Source organism: Micropterus salmoides, unplaced genomic scaffold (genome assembly GCF_014851395.1).
Source record: "Micropterus salmoides isolate LMB-PRFRI ecotype aquatic unplaced genomic scaffold, ASM1485139v1 Ms_hic_scaffold_3731, whole genome shotgun sequence".
NCBI lineage: Eukaryota > Metazoa > Chordata > Actinopteri > Centrarchiformes > Centrarchidae > Micropterus > Micropterus salmoides.
This window is the reverse complement of record NW_024043075.1, coordinates 1-18,357: the sequence shown is the minus strand read 5'-3', so window position 1 is coordinate 18,357 and position 18,357 is coordinate 1. Positions and strand designations below refer to the sequence as shown.

Below are 18,357 nucleotides of genomic sequence, written 5' to 3'. Positions count from 1 at the left end.
CAGTAAAGGTGATGTTGCTACAGACTAAATGAAAAATGGTACAGTATATTTAGTAGTTTAATGGTAACCATCGTAAGTTAATGATTATAATAACAATAATACTAGTAACAATAGTTGCAGCAGAGGGTGTCGAGCAGGACACGGGGGCAGCAGGTGACCCGCAACCACAGATCCAGACTCCACAGCTCCAGACCAGAAACACCTGCAGGATGATAGGAGGAGAGGGAGAGACGAGAAAGCACAAGACTACCGAAAGGGGAGAATTGTGTTAGTAACATGCAATAATGGGATGAGTTGCATACAGAGGGAGAGAAAGTAGAGAAGAGGAGCTCAGTGCATCATGGGAAATCCCCCGGCAGTCTAGGCCTATAGCAGCATAACTAAGGGATGGTTCAGGACTCACCTGAGCCAGCCCTAACTATAGCTTTATCAAAGAGGAAGTCTTAAGCCTACTCTTAAATGTGGAGATGGTGTCTGCCTCCTGAACCCAAACTGGAACCTGGTTCCACAGAGAGGAGCTTGATAGCTGAACGCTCTGGCTCCTAGTCTACTTTTGGAGACTCTAGGAACCACAAGTAACCCTGCATTCTGGGAGCGCAGTGCTCTGGTGGGGTAGTAAGGTACTATGAGCTCTTTAAGATAAGATGGTGCCTGACCATTAAGCTTTGTAGGTAAGAAGAATGATTTTAAATTCTATTCTGGATTTTACTGGAAGCCAATGCAAAAAGCTAAAACAGGAGAAATTGATCTCTTTTCCTGGTTCCTGTCAGAACCGTGCTGCAGCATTCTGGATCAGCTGAAGAGTCTTAATGGACTTTTTCGAGCAGCCTGATAATAAAGAATTGCAGTAATCCAGCCTAGAAGTAACAAATGCATGGACTAGTTTTTTAGACAGGATGTTCCTGATTTTCCAATATTACGTAGGTGAAAAAAGGCGGTCCTTGAAATTTGCTTAATGTGAGACTTGTCCTGATCAAAGATAACTCCAAGATTCCTCACAGTGGTCTGGAGGCCAGGGCGATGCCATCCAGGGAAACTATATCTTTATAACGCGTCACGGAGGTGCTTAGGCCCCAGAGCAATAACTTCAGTTTTATCTGAGTTTAACATTAGAAAATTACAGGTCATCCAGGTTTTAACATCCTGAAGGCACATTGAAGTTTAGTTAACTGATGAGTTTCATCTGGCTTGATCGATAGATAACTGAGTATCATCTGCATAAATGAAAGCTTATGGAATGTTTCCTGATAATATTGCCTAAAGGAAGCATATATAAAGTGAAGAGGATTGGTCCGAGGACAGATCCTTGAGGAACTCCATGACTAACTTTGGCATGCATGGAGACTCATCGTTAACATGTAAACTGAAATCGATCTGATATAGGACTTAAACCAGCTTAGAGCGTTCCTTTAATGCCAATGAAATATTCCAGTCTCTGCATATATCTGATGGTCAATGGTATCAAATGCAGCACTAAGATCTAATAAAACCAGTACAGAGACAAGTCCTTTGTCTGATGCAATAAGGAGGTCGTTAGTAATTTTCACCAGTGCTGTCTCTGTGCTATGATGAGCTCTAAATCCTGACTGAAAATCCTCAAATAAACTATTGCTCTGTAGAAAGTCACACAGCTGTTTAGCAACTGCTTTCTCCAGAACCTTAGAGAGAAATGGAAGGTTAGATATAGGTCTATAGTTGGCTAAAATCCGGATCAAGTTTGGGCTTTTTCAGAAGAGGTTTAATTACAGCTACTTTAAAGTACTGTGGTACATAGCCTGTTGATAAAGATAGATTGATCATATCTAGTATAGAAGTGCTGACTAAGGGTAAACATCTTTAAGCAGCCTAGTCGGGATGGGGTCTAAGAGGCAGGTTGATGGTTTAGATGAAGAAATTATTGAAGTTAGTTGGTAAAGATTGAGGGAAGCAAACAGTCTAAACATATATCTGGTTCTACAGCTGTTTCTAAGGTTCCTGAGTTAAAGATAAGTCGGTGCCAGTTGAGGGCAGGTCTTGGTGAATTTTGTCTTAATAGCTAGAATTTTATCATTAAAGAAGCTCATGAAGTCGTAACTACTGAGAGCTATGGGAATACTTGGCTCAATAGAGCTGTGACTCTGTCAGCCTGGCTACAGTGCTGAAAAGAAACCTGGGGTTGTTCCTATTTTCCTCTATTAATGACGAGTAGTACGCTGCTCTGGCATTAAGGGCCTTCCTATAAGTTTTAAGACTATCTTGCCAAATTAAACGAATTTTCCACTTTGGTGGAACGCCAATTCCTCTCAAGTTTCCGCGATATTTGCTTTAATTTGCGAGTTTCAGTATTATACCATGGAGCTAACCGTCTTTGTTTTAGTATTTTCTTTTTAGAGGGGCTACAGAGTCGAGTGTCATTCGCAGCGAGCCTGCAGCACTATCAACAAGATGATCGATTTGGGAGGGACTGAAATTAGCATAGGAGTCCTCTGTTACTTTGTGACTAGATAATGTATTTAGAGCTGATGGAATCGCATCCTTAAATTTAGCTACAGCACTATCAGACAGACATCTTGTAGTTCAGAATACAAACTCAAAAGTTATCAAACAGTGGTCGGATAAAGAGGGATCTGTGGAACACCACTAAATGTTCAATTTCAATACCATACACCAAAACAAGGTCGAGGTGTGGTTAAAACAGTGAGTCGGTTCATGAACACTCTGAGAGAAGCCAATGGAATCTAACAGAGAGATAAACGCAGTACTAAGCTGTCATTCTCAACCCACATGAATATTAAAATCCTACAATAATAACTTTGTCCGTTTTAAGGACTAAAGTGACAAAAACTCTGCAAATTCAGATAAGAATTCAGAAACGGGCCAGGTGCTCGGTACACTATAACAAAAGAATTGGTTGCAGTTTTCCAACTTGGGTACGAAAGACTAAGAACAAGGCTTTCAAATGAGTTATAGTTTAGTTTGGTTTAGAGCTGATTAGTAGGTAGAGTCAGATAGCTGCAACTCCACCTCGGCCTGTGCCTCGAGGAATGTGAGTATTAATATGACTGGGAGGGTGGATTCATTAGGCAACATATTCTCCATCACCCAGCCAGGTTTCAGTAAGACAAATAAATCAATATCATAATCTGATATTAGTTCATTTACTAGTACACCTTTAGAAGAGAGAGATCTGATGTTTAAGAGTCCACATTTAACTCTCCTAGTTTGCACTATTGCTCTTGTGGTTTTAATTTTTATGAGGTTTTTATGCACAGCTCCTCTTCTGTTTACCTTTTTAAATAATTTCGATGGTGGGGGGCAGACACCGTCACTATAGGATTTTCACTAAGTAACTCCTGAAATGGAGGAGCAAAGAAGTGTGTTAGACTGCGACTCTGGTAGGGTTTTGGGTGGGTAACTGCTGAAAAAGAAGGGCAGAGAAGTGTGTTAAACTGCGACTCTGCCTCCTGGTCTCAACTCTGGGTTGTCATGGATTTGGTCCACTAATAAACTTGGCCAGATTTCTAGAAATGAGAGCTGCTCCTTCCCAAGTGGGATGGATGCCGTCTCTCCGGATCAGACCAGGTCTGATAACCGCTTGTTGTTGATGAAATAGAGCATTTACCTTAAAAATGAAGCTTTTCAGCTGTGATTTTTGTATTTTAGCATTTTGAGCATGAGCTAATATGGCATGTTTCTAAACATGAAGGAAGATTTTGCACGTTTAAGAATAAGGAAGGTGAGGAGAAGTCAGTCTGCAGTTTAATTTTTTGCTGTATTAGAGTGAATGAGACCTTGACTGTGGGTTATCTATTAATTAAGTTGTAAATCTAAAATACTATACCTCCATTAAGGAAGATGTTGCATTTTGACAAAGAAAAGGCTTATGGCTGCATTTTGATGCCTACTATGTGCTTATGGAGATGAATATGCGTGACCAGGAGCAGTTTAGATAAACATCTGGTCTGCCAAAAGCTCTGCTCCATGTGACACTGATGAAATCTCCAAAAACTGTAAATCCCTTCACTTTGAAAATAAATATTCCAAAACTAAACATCTTTTGCAAATGCCAGGTACAAATTGGAACAATCAACACTTTTTCAGTAGTTGAAAACGTGAATGGAGTCTGTCGCTGCACATATGCTGTAGCAATAAGCTTGTTGAGTCTGTGATCCCATAGAAACTGATTCATTTTAAAATTCATAAAAATCATAAAATCAACCATTACAGTTATCAGCAATCCAAGTAATTAAATTTTAAAGCTGAACTTGCAGCTCTCAAACTAATAATAAAGTCAAAAGGTCAAAAGTTCTTAAAGCTTAGATTCTCACACTGAATATTTTACTGAAAGTCATATTATTACATGAGACCACGACGAATGACATTTGGTTTGTTGATCCTTCTGTGTGAAATGAACATAAAATGAAGGTATAAATCAGTGTTGATGAGGTGATTCCACCAAACTGTCCAGACCCCTCCTTCCTGTTATAAGTTGTCCCTCCCATTGAATCATTGTAAACACAACTATTTAATTCTTCAACTTTCTATTTTACGTTTATGATTCTTGACTTTTAATGTTCTTGTTTTTTATTTTCTTTATTGTTACTCACAAAAAAGACAAATTCCTTGTGTGTTGTAAAACTACGGAAGCCCTAAGCGGCCATAGATTTTACTCCGTTTTCATGTGAAAACAGGATAATTTCCTCGTGATCTTGAGATAACAAATCATAGCTGAATACAGGGGTCGGTAGGTTTGTTTCTTTAGGATGATTTCAGAAAAGTTTCCAGTGAAATTGGTGAGCTCAGTTGGCACAGGATTGTGTGCACGGGAAAACAAATTTTTTCGATACTTATCCTGTTATCAAAGGGAAACAGAGTAAATACAACATTTGAATCGATGGGCACTTAGGGCTTCCGTAAAAACCTACTTGGCAACAAACCTGACTGTGATTCTTGTTCTCCTCCGTCAGACTCCTCTCTGTCTGTGCTCAGACTCTGCTGCCATCTAGTGGTCTTCTGTCCATACTGCGTCTCTACTGGTCTGATGCTGTCCATCTGCTGCAGCAGGAAGACAGGAAACAAACCAGCCGTCTCCATGGAGATGACCCAGCGGGTTGGAGGAAGTGACGAATTGGATGGCGATTATGATGACATCACCGCTGATGTCACCACTGAGCACGCCTTCTGAGCTGTGAACAGAGTGACAGCAGCTGTCTTTAACAATAACATGATGGATCTGAAGTCAGCTCCTGGATCAGTTTGAATATGTGAAAATACTGATAATCATCATCATGTGTTTTCTTAAATTTTCAGTGGTCAGAAATATAGTGTAGAGTTATAAATAAACACATAAAGTGCTAGCTTCCGTAGATTAGCAGACTCTGTATAACCAGTGAATAAGTGTGTTGCTTAGTTTCTGACCGTCTACAGATGGTGACAAATGACAAGAGGAAGCAGCAGGAAGTGTCTTCTGAACAGCTTCATGGCTTTTTAGACCCAGAAATTCTGTTTGGTTTCTTTATTCTCTTCTCTTCTATCTCAAAGTGTTTCTGGACGTAGGCTTTGTATGTTAAGCTGTTAAGCTTTGCTAAATAAAACTAGGTAGATCATTTTAATCTATTGAAAGGTCGATGATTCTCTGACCCCGATCCTTTTATCCCCTTATCCAACTTTTCCTAAACAACATTTCAGTAACGCTTCTAATTTCTAACAATTCTCTAAAATGTTGCCAATCTTTGTTCCTCCAGAGAGGGAGAGCAGCGCAGGTGTTAGCAGGGGCGGATTGGCTATTGGGATGTGGGAACAATCCTGAACAGCTGATCTATTTTAGGCCGAACCAGCTGGTTTTCAAGAGTTTTTATTTTTCAGTTTCTTATGTTCAACTTTAAAATGATTTGCGACCGCGTTGGCCGGTCAGCTGCAGTGTACACGGTCTGTGTCTTTTAGACTGGGCCAAACCTATACCTTCATACTGGGGTACAGGCGGCCCCTCCCAACTCGGACCGATCCTCTTATTTTCTGAAATCTGATTGGCTCAATGGCGCCGATGAAAGGAGTTTACTTTCCAGCAAGGACAAGTTTAATCTCTTTATGTGATCTTGGGGCTGAACTCAGCCCAGTGTTTTGTGACAAGCACAACAGAGGAGGTACATTGTTGAAAAGAAAGAAAGAGGAAAAGGAAATGTGTGGTGCTGAACATAAAAGACAGAAATGTTGGCACAAGAGGCAACTAAATGCATAACTTACCCGACCTCTTCCTTAGTGGAACGCTGCTGTGGCAGCGCGATGCGGATGAGGCAGGAACCAGCGCAGGTACTGATAAGTAATCCATTTATTATAACCTCAGATAATTTATATGCATTCATGTAGGCATAGAGGCTATATATATTTTATATATTATAAACAACAGTTGAAGGGAGAAGGAACAGGAGGACTGTAGGAGAAACACGAGGAACAGAAGCAGGAGTAGGAGGACAATGGAAACAGAAACAGTGGCAGGTACAGGATGTGTGCAGGGCAATCATCCATAGATAGAATAAGAAAATGGATTATTGTTAGTTATATTTATTACTGATCTCCTTAACATCCATATGTAGCTGCACAATCAGGACAAGCAGAGTCAGGGTCCGGCACAGGGGAGCTGAAGCTGAGGGATTTGATTCTATTTTATGAGACTGCATTGTAGTTTCTGATCATATTTAACTATTTTAGCCTTCTGACTGACTCAGGCTTGCCTAACCTGGTCTTGTTCAGTGCAGTGGCGCCTTTCTTATTCAAACTTAAGAGGCAGGTGTAATAAAAAGTTTCTTGAAGGTCATCATAATGAAAGTGACTGTATGCAAGTAAACCACTATTTATTGAAATAACTGCGCCCCACACAGCGTTCGTCTCAAAGTCCCGGGCTGAATTTCAGTCCCAGTACATCCTTGAGTGTTGGGACAGGAGCATGAAGCAGAGGAGAAGCCTAGTACGTGGGGTGAGCCCTCCTCTGTCTTTTGATACTCTATCGGATAATTATATTCTTTAGGACTCATGAGAGCTTGTATTTTTTTATTTATTTAACCAGACGATGTCATTGAGATTTAAAACCTCTTTTCCAAGAGAGACCTGGCCAAAAAAGCAGCATATGGACAAAGACACAGTTACAAATATGAACACGAGCACACGCACAACAACAAAGAACAATTAACAAGACCCTTATGATAGATTAACAAATGACATTAGACCACTTAAAAGGCCAATTTATACATACTGTAAGTTTAAAGGATTTAGTTATTTTAAAAGCAGTCACAGTGATTCACAATGATATAAATATCGCTTTGTGGTTAAAGACACTAAAGTAGACATTCATTCATTCATTGATTCAGAAGTTGATCTTGTTCTGTTTGGCAAGAAGGCCGAACCAAAGATAAGTAAGTGAGAGATAACAGCTCACCCATTGGGAGTAATTCATAGGGTGATGTTGAGGTGGTGTGATTTGTAGGTCAGAAGGTGTTTCGGTTCAACTTTTTGATTCGGAGTGAATGTCTAGAAGAGAATGTCTAGAATTGACTTCGGAGGCAACTGGATGTGATTTTGGTAGAACCACTGCCTCTAAAACTTTAAACCAAATTTATAATAATGGCCATGTAATTGTCCATTTCCAGCCAATGGGCCCCAAGCTATGCTCTTCAGTCACAGTCCACATTTTATTTGCAGAAAACGGCATCCTAAGGGGAAGTACTATCAGCTATGACATGAGCTAACTGTGTGCCCTAACATTAGGTGTGTGACAACTTGTGTGAGAAGTGACTGTTTGCTGATAAAACAATGATACTAAAGAGGTTAAAATTCATTCTCCTGACCTTTTCAAATGGTTTTCAACAATGACTTTTCTGTGTAACAAACCATCTGACACAATCAGGTTAGCAGTTGCTGGAAGTGTTCGGCTGGGTGCACTGTCATCCCGAGGCCACAAGCCCTGGCTAGAGCGAGCTGCTGACGTTGCTGGAAGTGGCAGCAGAGGGCGCAAACATCCCAGTGTAGGAGTACCTTTTGGAGCCAGCAGCTGTGGCTATTGGAAGCGGGCAGTAGGAGTCACTGGCAGTTTTGCTGGCAGAATCCCAAATTAAAGTCGGCTGCTATGGGAGTAGACAGTTTGGCGTGCTTACATCCTGCTGCCAGGAGCCCCAGCTAGAGTGAGCTGCCGCAGTTGATAGAAGTGGCAGCAGGAGGCACATGCATCCTGGTGCCAGGTTCCCCTGCTAAGCCAGGCTGACTTAGTTTCTGGAGCTGCATGGCAGGGAGTGTTGACCTAATGTTGTTTGTCCTGTATAACGTAGGCTGCTGTGCTGTTGCTTAAAACCCTTCATTCCGGCCTGCTAGCCAGCAGCTTCATCTCTTTTTTTGATGATGATCAAAAAATCTGATGTTCCTCCTCTCTTTCATTCAGCTTCTTCCTTTCATTTGTCCCGTCTGTTTGTTGTAGAAGCCCTGCTTTTTGGTAGATTTGGTAAAACCTCCTCAGCTCCATTGTAGAAAATATAAAAAATATTCTAATGGTGTAAAACTCATATTGCATAAATTCACATTCTGATTTGCAGATGTGCACATTGTGTCTATGATTATACATTTTAATATTTATAGCAACTGTGTGAATGTGTTTTTCACCAAATTCACTTCAACAAATGCAGCAGAATTTTTTTTATTTGCAACATTTATTTATTTTCATACACGTGTGGCTACAAACACACAACAGCAGTCTCCAAAATGACAGTTGAATCAACACATCTCAACACAAACAGGTTAAAACCATCGTGAAGGAGGATTTACTGCAGGACTTTTGGATTAGACTTCAGATTGAGAGCAGTAGCACACACGCTCAAAGCAAAAGGAAGCAGACAGAAAGATTTATTTTAGAGAGAAAGCAGTTTCCATCCAGAATCTCTCACACAGAGAAGATGAGGAGATGGATGAAGAAGAAGAAGAAGGGGGAGTGAGCAGGAGCGCCTCCGCTGGTAGTCGGTATGTTGGCGGCAGCTGTGCTGGTGCTGTTGGTGTTGCTGATGGAGGCTGGAGATTAACCAGGAAGGTGGTGGTGTTGGAGGCCTTGTTTCCACCTATTAACCCCGCTGCCTGGAACCGAGAGCCGCCCTGCTCACCACCAGATCACTCTGAACAAACAAACAGGAAAAATAAGTTCAAGTCCAACTTTTTGTCAAGCTGTAAATAATTCTAATATTTATGATCAATCTCTCCTGAACGAGCAAATTTCCAGAAAGACCACATGTCTCAATCATTTAAAGTGAGACTATAGGTGCGTTTGACTTCATGAGGCGAGTCACAGCGCTGACTTATCGTGATGCAGGCTGGACTTAACATAAAGCATGCTGGTTAGAAATTGTGTCCGACTTTTGCCGGTGCTGTAAAACGTCACCATGTCACATGACATTAAAACCTCCCGGAGCAAGGCGGCTGAACTTTTCTGCATTCGGCGACCGCAGTTGCTCCTGGGGTCTCATTTCTAAACGGTGTGTATGTACAAAAGAGGGCTGGAAAAGTGTGTAAGCCACTTCCCAGCAAAGGTTGTCATCTTTAAAAAAAACAGAAAAAGAAACGGTGACTCACATGGCAGAAGGATGAAAGTTTTAAATGGATACGAAAATAAATGTAAATATTACCTCTGAGTATTATAGGCCTATAAATCTTAATATAATGTAATAATATTAAGTCATTTTCCAAACAGATGAAAGCCTTTCTTAATAAACAAACTCCCATTTGATCGATTTTCCCAGAGATGTGCAATAAAAAAACATTTAAGATCATTTGCAGCTCAAACAAAAAGAAACACGATTTAGGATAAATCATGCAAAATAATGCAGTGCAATTTTTTCTCATAAGGAGGAAAAATTGCATTTAAATTGATGCCGTTTTTGTTGTTTCAGTCGAGCAAATACGATTGCATAGTTACATATATTGTTATCAGTGTTCGTTGCTTTATTACATTTGAGCCAAAAAACATGATCTAGAAAAATATAATAATAACTATTATAATAACTAAAATAATAATTACTTTATTAAGTAAATCTTTCAGTTCTTTTCAATGTGGGAATCCAAATCATCTACCTGGGTCATCCCGTCTTGCATGTGTGTGCCCCTCCACCTCCGTCACTACTCAGGAGAATTGACCCTTCTGGCAGATCACTTATAAAGGGGTTTTCCTCCGGTGCACAATTGTTGCGTGAAAGTGCGTTTATTACCCACCAAATAACTTCAGCTTCACCAAAAGGAACGTCATTGTCACACAAGTTAAATTTCTTTTTGTAGCTTTACTGTCAGATTTTGCCTCCTTTTCTCCCTGCAGTCAGTACATATTAATATTAATGAGGGGCGTCTCACTGACCATTTATAGGCAACTGTGGACGTTTAAAGGGTCGAACATGGATCTCGCTCACATGCGCCACAAGTTGATTGTGATTTATAAAGGGAAATCGGCGTAGGACATGTGCGCACACTGTTTTATAAATCAGAATATTTTTGTGTCTATGCACTTCCTGTGCTTTGTACGTATGCAACCTGGAGTCTTTTCTATGTACAGTTTAATAAATGAGACCCCTGGACTTTACTAGCTCCTGTTTTCTGCTATTGTCAAAACTTTCTGCACATTCAAAACCTATTCCACATATGTGTTCTCCGACATGTCATATTACGAAAATAATTTCATCATTTAATGAGAATTCATTATATTATACACAGCAAACAACAGTTCAGGAGTTCCTTCTCTCAGTAAAAGAACCGTGGAAGAACTTTTTCTGCAGGTCTTAGACCTTTATGTTGCGTACAACTTTGGGCTCCAAAATTGTGTTAAAAAAAATGTGTGCGTAAACACAAAAGAGAACCAACAGAAACAGAAGAAACACTCTGCTCTCAGTCGGTGTGGTGGACTTTCACCTAGTTAGGGAGTTAGTGTGCCAACTTCTGTACCTCAACCTACATTTCAGGGTGATAATGGAGAGACTTCTGTGATCAACAACCAAAGTGCCAAATTTGCATTGTAGTTATGTTTGGCGGTATGGCTCTGTTCTGGGATCTGCCTATGTGGGGAACACCTCCCTGCCCATCATGTGCATACATGGAAAGCCCGAGGCTGAGAGCAGCAATAAAGAAGCCCTGTACAGAACAGAGCAGGCATATGCTGAATTATGTAATAATCAGGTAGAAGGTGGTCCTGAAATACTGTGTTAAATGGGCTGAAGTCGGTACGTTTATTATCAGGCTGTGGCCTGTGTCGCCTCTGCACATGAACACACATGTGGGCATGCACCCCCACCCAGCGCAGAGAGAGGCTGCGGTGGAGACTCTGAACTCTGAACTACTCGAGTTGGCGACAGTTACCCGTTACTGTTACTCGTTACTGTAGTACGCGTAACAGAACCTCCCGGGTAAAAGACAATGCTTTCTAGAAACATCTGTTTAACAAGCACAACTTGTAGAAGGTGTTATTGTTCTGCTCTGTCTACGTCTCGCATCCTCTGTTATAAAAGCACACCGCACTAACTCTAGCTTGGCAATTAGCTAAATGAAAGCAGTCTGTAGTTTAACTGTTTAGCTTAGATTGCCAGGTAGCCTCAGTGCAGGATCACAGCAGAGACAGAGGGAAGGAGGACAGGAGGGAGGTCTGATGCCACTTCTGAAACAGTGAAAAACATCCTAACTTTGGGTTAGCTGCCTGCACTGCTTCTGTTTGGCTCTATCCATGAGTAGCAATATGACGCCCAGAGTGTGACACCAGCAGCGGTGTGGGAATTTTGGGGTATAATAATATCACAGAGTATCATCTAGACCTGCTATGAGATAACTGCTGTTGTGATTTGGGGCTATTTAAATATAATTGAATTGAATTGCTAGCATTGTTTATTCTTATCGGCTAAATTCTCTGCCAAAATCCATTTCCCGCAATGATTCTGATTCTATGCCCAATGGGATCCATAATAAAGCTTGGTTGGTGGTGGGTTATGAGCTGTAGCACAGAAAGCAGCGAGGGCAGGCAAGCAGGCTGCAGCAGCTTAAATAAGGCACCTTCTATGGAATTTGCCAATGAATGCTAGGAGATTAACCAGCTGAGCTGCTGATGTGGCTGGCTTAAGATGGCTGCTATCAGCTGCTGGTACTGTGAGCTGAGCTTAACTTCGTTGCCTGCCTGAACTAATGCTGTGTTTCATTACTATCCAGATGTGTTTTGAACAAGAAGAAAATGACATCATTTTAAAGCTTTCCAAGGGGTTTCCAAATGGTTAACATCAAACTCTAGACATGGCCGGCACTTACGTTAGCGTGCAGTTCTTGGTGGAGAACAGGTGACGCTGAGGTCACCGTCAGTCCCAGCGGACATGAAGGTGTAATAGCCCGGCTGGTTGATGGTAATCTGACTGTTGATCCAGGACTGATACTGGGACACTCGGGTGTAGCCTGATGGGATATTAGGCACTGCGCAGCCCCTATTACTGAGGAAACTCGTGATTCCCCCTGGATCCAGCGACCGCCCTGCTTGCTCACCAGGGACCTCCTCCATCCCCCTTTACGGAAAGAAACATTTAGGAGAAAGAATCTTTGCAGAAGGTAAAATCAGACTCGTAAAACTGATCACCTGACAGATGTCCTTCCCTCCAGCACCGGCACACATCTTGTTGTTTGTGATCAGGCTCAATCCGTAGGTACAGCTACACTGTCTGTTCCCCACAATAGGCAGCTGCACCTCCATTAGCTTTTGTGGGTAAGGAAGGGACACTAAAGAGACAAATACAGTTTAGTAAACAGCACAAGTGGTGAAATGTGGTTTCATATGGTTTCACCCAGAACGGCCAGTTCTACATAATCGTACAGGCTTTGCCGTCTAAGGCTATCGCTACTGGGTTTATCCCTCGCGCACACACACGCAGTACTGAAAAATATTTTCCCATACCCACCCGCGTGATTGGCCACCACCATGGTCTCACCCTGTCTATAAATTGGGGTGAGATCGGACTATCGGCTCAGAGCGGAAAGCATCTGGCATCATGTCGGCTATGCACGGCCTCAACACTCTTAGTGTTCTGTTGATTTATGCTACCTATTGCGATGCGCTACTTAGCAGTTCTAGCGAGTAGCATGAGTTATCTTTAAACAAACATAAATTAGCTAGCTCGTTGTACTGGATGTTGTGGTTAGAACAAGACAGCAAATAGGCTAAATTTACTAGTGTAGACTAATTCAATGTATATTATTATTATTATTATTATACTTTTTGGCTTTTCCCCTCCCCCTTATTGAGTTATATATGTTTTTTGTGCATGTAACAGGTTTGCAAAGTGTAAAAGCCCAAAGTCCAGCACAAAGGGAGTTCCCATCTCCCACGAAAACTGCCTGAAAACAGCTCGTTTTGTTTACTGTGATGTAGAGACAGAGCTCAGTTAAAACTTTATGGATACAGATTAATAACTCACCACTCTGAAACTCTCGCTCCAGTCCATGTTGCTAAGCTGGTCGGCAACATGTACAGCTGAACCAAAGCTGTTTACTGGCTTCTCACGACCCGCCCTACTCTGCTTCTGATTGGATCCATAAGTCCTTAAGTTAACTGTGCATGTGCAACTCCCAACAAACATCTTGTGGTTGTGAGATGTATCAGTCCATCTCTCAGTCGAGGCAGATGGCCGCCCACCCTGAGTCATGGTTCTACTCGAGGTTTCTGCCTCTTAAAGGAAGTTTTTCCTTGCCTCTGTCTCCTAGTGCTGCTCTTGCTGGGAACTGTTGGGCTTCTGTAAATAGCATCATAGAGTACGGTCTAGACCTGCTCTTTTATGAAAAGCACTCTGTTGTCTGTCTGTAACTGTTGTTGTGATTTGGTGCTATATACTGTAAATTGAATCCATAGGTAAAACGAAGCCTTCAACACAGGGTGAGAAGAAGAGCTGCAGCAATGCGCAGTATGATAAAAAAATATGGTGTTTTTTGAAAATTAAACCATGGAAACCTGTTCTGGTACAAGCCCTAAATAAGATTTTGAACCTGACAATGAGCAGAATATGACCTCTTTAAAGCACAAAGAACTTAAACTGTTCCTCTTTTATTTACTTTCTTACTTTATTCACACTGTTTAAATTGATAGAATTAACACAATTTACTGTCTTTGGGATAATCATATGTTTTAATACAGTATCAAAATATACTCCCCGTATACTTACAGTAGTCTACACATGGAGTGAGTAGTGGTGCAATATAAAATGATTCTGTAGTAGAAGCATCTGCTATTGATTGGCGCTATGGTAGCATTTTTCAACAAGGAAGCGGACATCATCAGAACACCGGCTGCTTTCATTGAATGTAGTTGGTTAGATGGCTGGATGTGCAGGCTTTCTTTTCCTTTCCATCCTTCTTCAGAGTGTTTAGTGCAGTGTAGTGACTTGATTTGTCTGAATCCTTACTTGTTTATCACATTTGTCTGTCGTCTATTTGGACAAAACACTCCGTTTGAGAAAATAATTCTGTACAGATCAGGTGCTCGGTACACTATAACAAATAAAATTGGTTGCAGTGATTTACAACTTGGATATGAAAGACCAAGAACAAGGCTTTCAAATGAGCTATAATTTAGTTTAGGTTTAGAGCTGATTAGTAGGCTTGAGTTCAAGCTAGCTGCAACTCCACCTCCTCGGCCCGCGCCTCGAGGAATGTGAGTATTAATATGACTGGGATGAGGGGATTCATGGATGCTCCAGAGGGCATCAGAGCGCACTCCACCAGAGGAATCTCAAAGTCTACAATTGTGATTCTTGGTTTTCCCCTTTTTTCTCACTTCTCTATGTTTCACTCTGTGCTGAGTGTTTAGTCGGAGTGATTGCTGTCACTTAATGTGGTTGTACTCCCTCCTCCCTGCCTGTTGACACGTAGAGAGCTGTCCTCATGTTGGCCCTACTCCACTTCGCACTTAGAAAATATTCAAACTTCTTCACAAAACTATGTGTTAATGTCAAGACAAATCATGATATAAGGATCCCTGCACACAGTAACAGGAATGATTTGTTTCTCCCCTGGTAAAGGAGGAACTGCATTTTTGCATTGAAATTTCTGAAAAACACAGTTGTTGACTCCACTGTAGTTACACTATCTCTGAAAATAAATGTAATCCAGGTTTTCTGACCCACCTCCAGTTCCAACGTTGCCCCAGCCGGTGGCCCAGGAGACAGTGCCCTTGTAGAAGGTGCTGCCTGTGGCTGCCAGGCAGACGGGCAGGACGTAGGCGTTGAAACCCACCGGTGAGGAGAGCTTCAGGAGGCAGATGTCGTTTTCAAAAGTTCCAGGGTTAAAGTTGGGATGAATGATGATCTGTGATACTGCCCGAGACACTTGATTGGGGTTTGTTCCCTGTAGACTCTGGAGACCCAGAACCACAGTCAGAGTGCTCGTGCCTATGCCTGTGCTGAGGTTATGAGAAGAGAAACAAAAGAGTGCAAAGACATGAAAGCAGAACTGTAGTCAAGAACACTTTAGCAGACACTAAGTCCACTTTAAGACCACGTCTAGTCTAGTTCGTATGGAGCCCGATAGATGTGGCAACAGGGAGATATCATACCCATCATCCTTAGTCATTCATGTGCTCAATTAACTTTTTCATGACCTCAAGACCTAATTATGGAAATTTTTTCTAAAATTAATAATTTTCCATTCAGTCTGCACATACAGTCCATGTTCTTTGCATTTGTTGCAGTCGAGAATTCCAGAAAACTAAGGATTCATTTCTACCTCATTCTGCCTTATCAAATTTTTTTTTACAACAAAGCAATCTCCAAGTATACAAATCAAATGAAGTTCAAAATGGAACTTGTGTTTCAGTTGTGAAAGATCACAATTTGGTTAGGTTTAGGAAAACGTCATTGCTTGGGTTGAAATAACGACGTTACTTTCATGACTTCACTTATGTTCAATAGTCTCCAGTCACCTGTTTTTAGCTTTCATAAATGAAGCTACAGGGCTTCCCCCAGTGCATTACAAACTGACACCAAGGGGTTTTTGCCACGCAAAAAGAACACTTGTTTACACATGCTTTCAAAAAGTTTAGGGGACATTGGTATTCTCTCTTCTGGTTAGCTCTAGAGCTGCATAGGGCAGAAATTTACTCTAAAATGCAGACTAAACTCATGCAGACTACATGACTTTCAGCGTCGGCTGTCTTGTGATGGGAGTCTTGAAGTCGTTGTGACGTTCACACTACGTGACTGATCGGTGAGAGGGGGTCACACATTACACGAGTGGACTGCGGCTGTGTCACCCGACACTGGTCTCCAAACCACGATTTGTCAAGAAAACACGTGAAATGGGAAATGACGCAAACCTACAGACAAAACAGCTGTTATTATTAAGATGGCAATTACAAAGACAAAGAATCTGGGTGAAAGAATGGATTAGCACAAACAGGTAGGGATTGTCTGAGCTACAGCGAGAGATGGAGATGAAAGTGTTTTGAAATGAAAAAGTAGCTGCCTGCTCTCATTGGCTGGATGTGGATGTCGGCTGAACTCCTCCAGATACTCCTCCACCGATGTGTCAGTGATGCTCCCAGACGCATCGCTGACACATCGGGTCAGGAGCTGTTCTGATGGGTCTTCGAGTAGTTCACACGTAATGAGTGGCTGATTTACCCCTGATGACAGCCTGACGGTTGCCAAGCTTACCGACTGGGAAAGTGGGCTTAAAACGTGTCGTGTGATTTAGGCTTAGGTTGCCTCTTATTCATTTTCATCTCTGCCTCTTAGAGCAGTTATTCCAAACCTTGTTGGCTGGTGACCCCTCAAAAAGGAGGCATTGTCTGCTTGATTCCAATCACCACAGCTTGAAACAATCCAGATTTTATCCTTGAATGGTAATGAATGATAAAATCATTCAGATTCGAGTGGGTCTAGGTGGGGAAGGTTGGGAAACACTGCCTTAGGCAGGCTGTTTACAGGACTGTGTGGCATGTTGTTTTCTGCTGTGACCCTATCCTCACTAGTTACCTTGTGATGCAGTTAGCAGCTGTCAGCACCCATTCATTGTTAATGAGGGTTCCTCCACAGAAGTGGGTTCCAGAGCTTTGCAGACTGGCCTGCCAGGGCCAGCTGCCTGCAGAGCCCACCAGTCCTCCAACGATCTTAGTGTTGAGCGTAGGCTGACCACACACTGAGGAGGGGGACAATAAAGACACAGGTGAACAATCCAGGGTTGACAGCAAATACAAACAATAATGATTATGTTACATTTAGCTGATGCTTTTATCCAAAGCGACTTAAAAATGCTATATATGTCTGAGGTTGCACGCCTCTGGAGCAACGAGGGGTTAAGTGTCTTGCTCAGGGTTTACAAAGTTTATGTCTAACAAAATGTTTGAAACGTCCAAATGGTAGATGGAGAACAAGTTAAAAAGTTAGCAGTAAAACTGTGACTCAGCATCTAGTTGTGAGCGAGACTCACTCCTGTGATCTCAATGGTATAACATTATTGTTTTAACAACCATGGTGTTGCCATGAACTTCATTGCGCAAAACAGTAAATGAACACATCTCCATTCAAATAGATTCTGAAACAAAACATGAAACTGTTTGTTAGAAGAAGAAGAAAAGTATCTAATATAAGCTTTCTGAGGCAAAACTTACCTTGGGCTATGGGTGGTGGCAGGGCAGGACAGGTGACGCTGAGGTCACCGTCAGTCCCTGTGGAGGTGAAGGTGATGAAGCCCGGCTGGTTGATGGTGATCTGGCTGTTGATCCAGGACTGATACTGGGACACTCGGGTGTAGCCTGACGGGATATTAGGCACTGCGCAGCCCTTATTACTGAGGAAACTCGTGATTCCCCCCTGGATCCAGCGACCGCCCTGCTTGCTCACCAGCGGACCTCCTCCATCCCCCTTTACGGAAAGAAACATTTAGGAGAAGGAATCTTTGCAGAAGGTAAAATAAGACTCGAACACAGGAGTAAAACTGATCACCTGACAGATGCCCTTCCCTCCAACATTTAACTCGGCGCACATCTTGTTGTTTGTGATCAAACTCAATCCGTAGGTACAGGTACACTCTCTGTTCCCAACAATTGGCAGCTGCACCTCCATTAGGTTTTGTGGGAAAGGCAGGGACACTAAAGAGACACAAATTTAGTTTAATAAACAAGTGTTCACATGTTTTGAAATGGTTTCAAACAAAATGGGAGTTCAATAAATGCATCAGTGATCTGTGGCACACCGGAAGTATTGCCAGATGTTCCTCTATGGATCAAGCAAACATTGTCCCTACTTGAACCCAAAGGACCATGCCAGCTGTTTTCTATGTCTTAGCCCATTAAAGGTACAATGAGTAGCGTTAAACCAAAGGGCAGGTCCGCCACCAAACTTCAAA

The 18,357-nt window shown here is 41.9% G+C and overlaps 1 protein-coding gene and 1 long non-coding RNA gene across 2 annotated transcripts; both read right to left on the bottom strand.

The window, feature by feature from the left end:
- Window positions 1–8,873: 8,873 nt before the first annotated feature.
- LOC119884862 lies at window positions 8,874–12,507 on the bottom strand. The gene is made up of 2 exons (XR_005441097.1): window positions 12,283–12,507; window positions 8,874–9,128 (listed from the first exon to the last, which is right to left on the bottom strand). It is a non-coding gene; the product is annotated as an uncharacterized LOC119884862 (long non-coding RNA).
- On the bottom strand, window positions 12,507–18,100 carry LOC119884863 (mast cell tryptase-like; the record flags this gene model as incomplete). Its single annotated transcript, XM_038695154.1, has 6 exons — window positions 12,507–12,530; window positions 12,602–12,741; window positions 15,138–15,412; window positions 16,986–17,148; window positions 17,621–17,873; window positions 17,955–18,100. Coding segments are annotated over 6 exons (1,001 nt in total), but the record flags the coding sequence as incomplete, so codon positions are not given.
- Window positions 18,101–18,357: the final 257 nt, after the last annotated feature.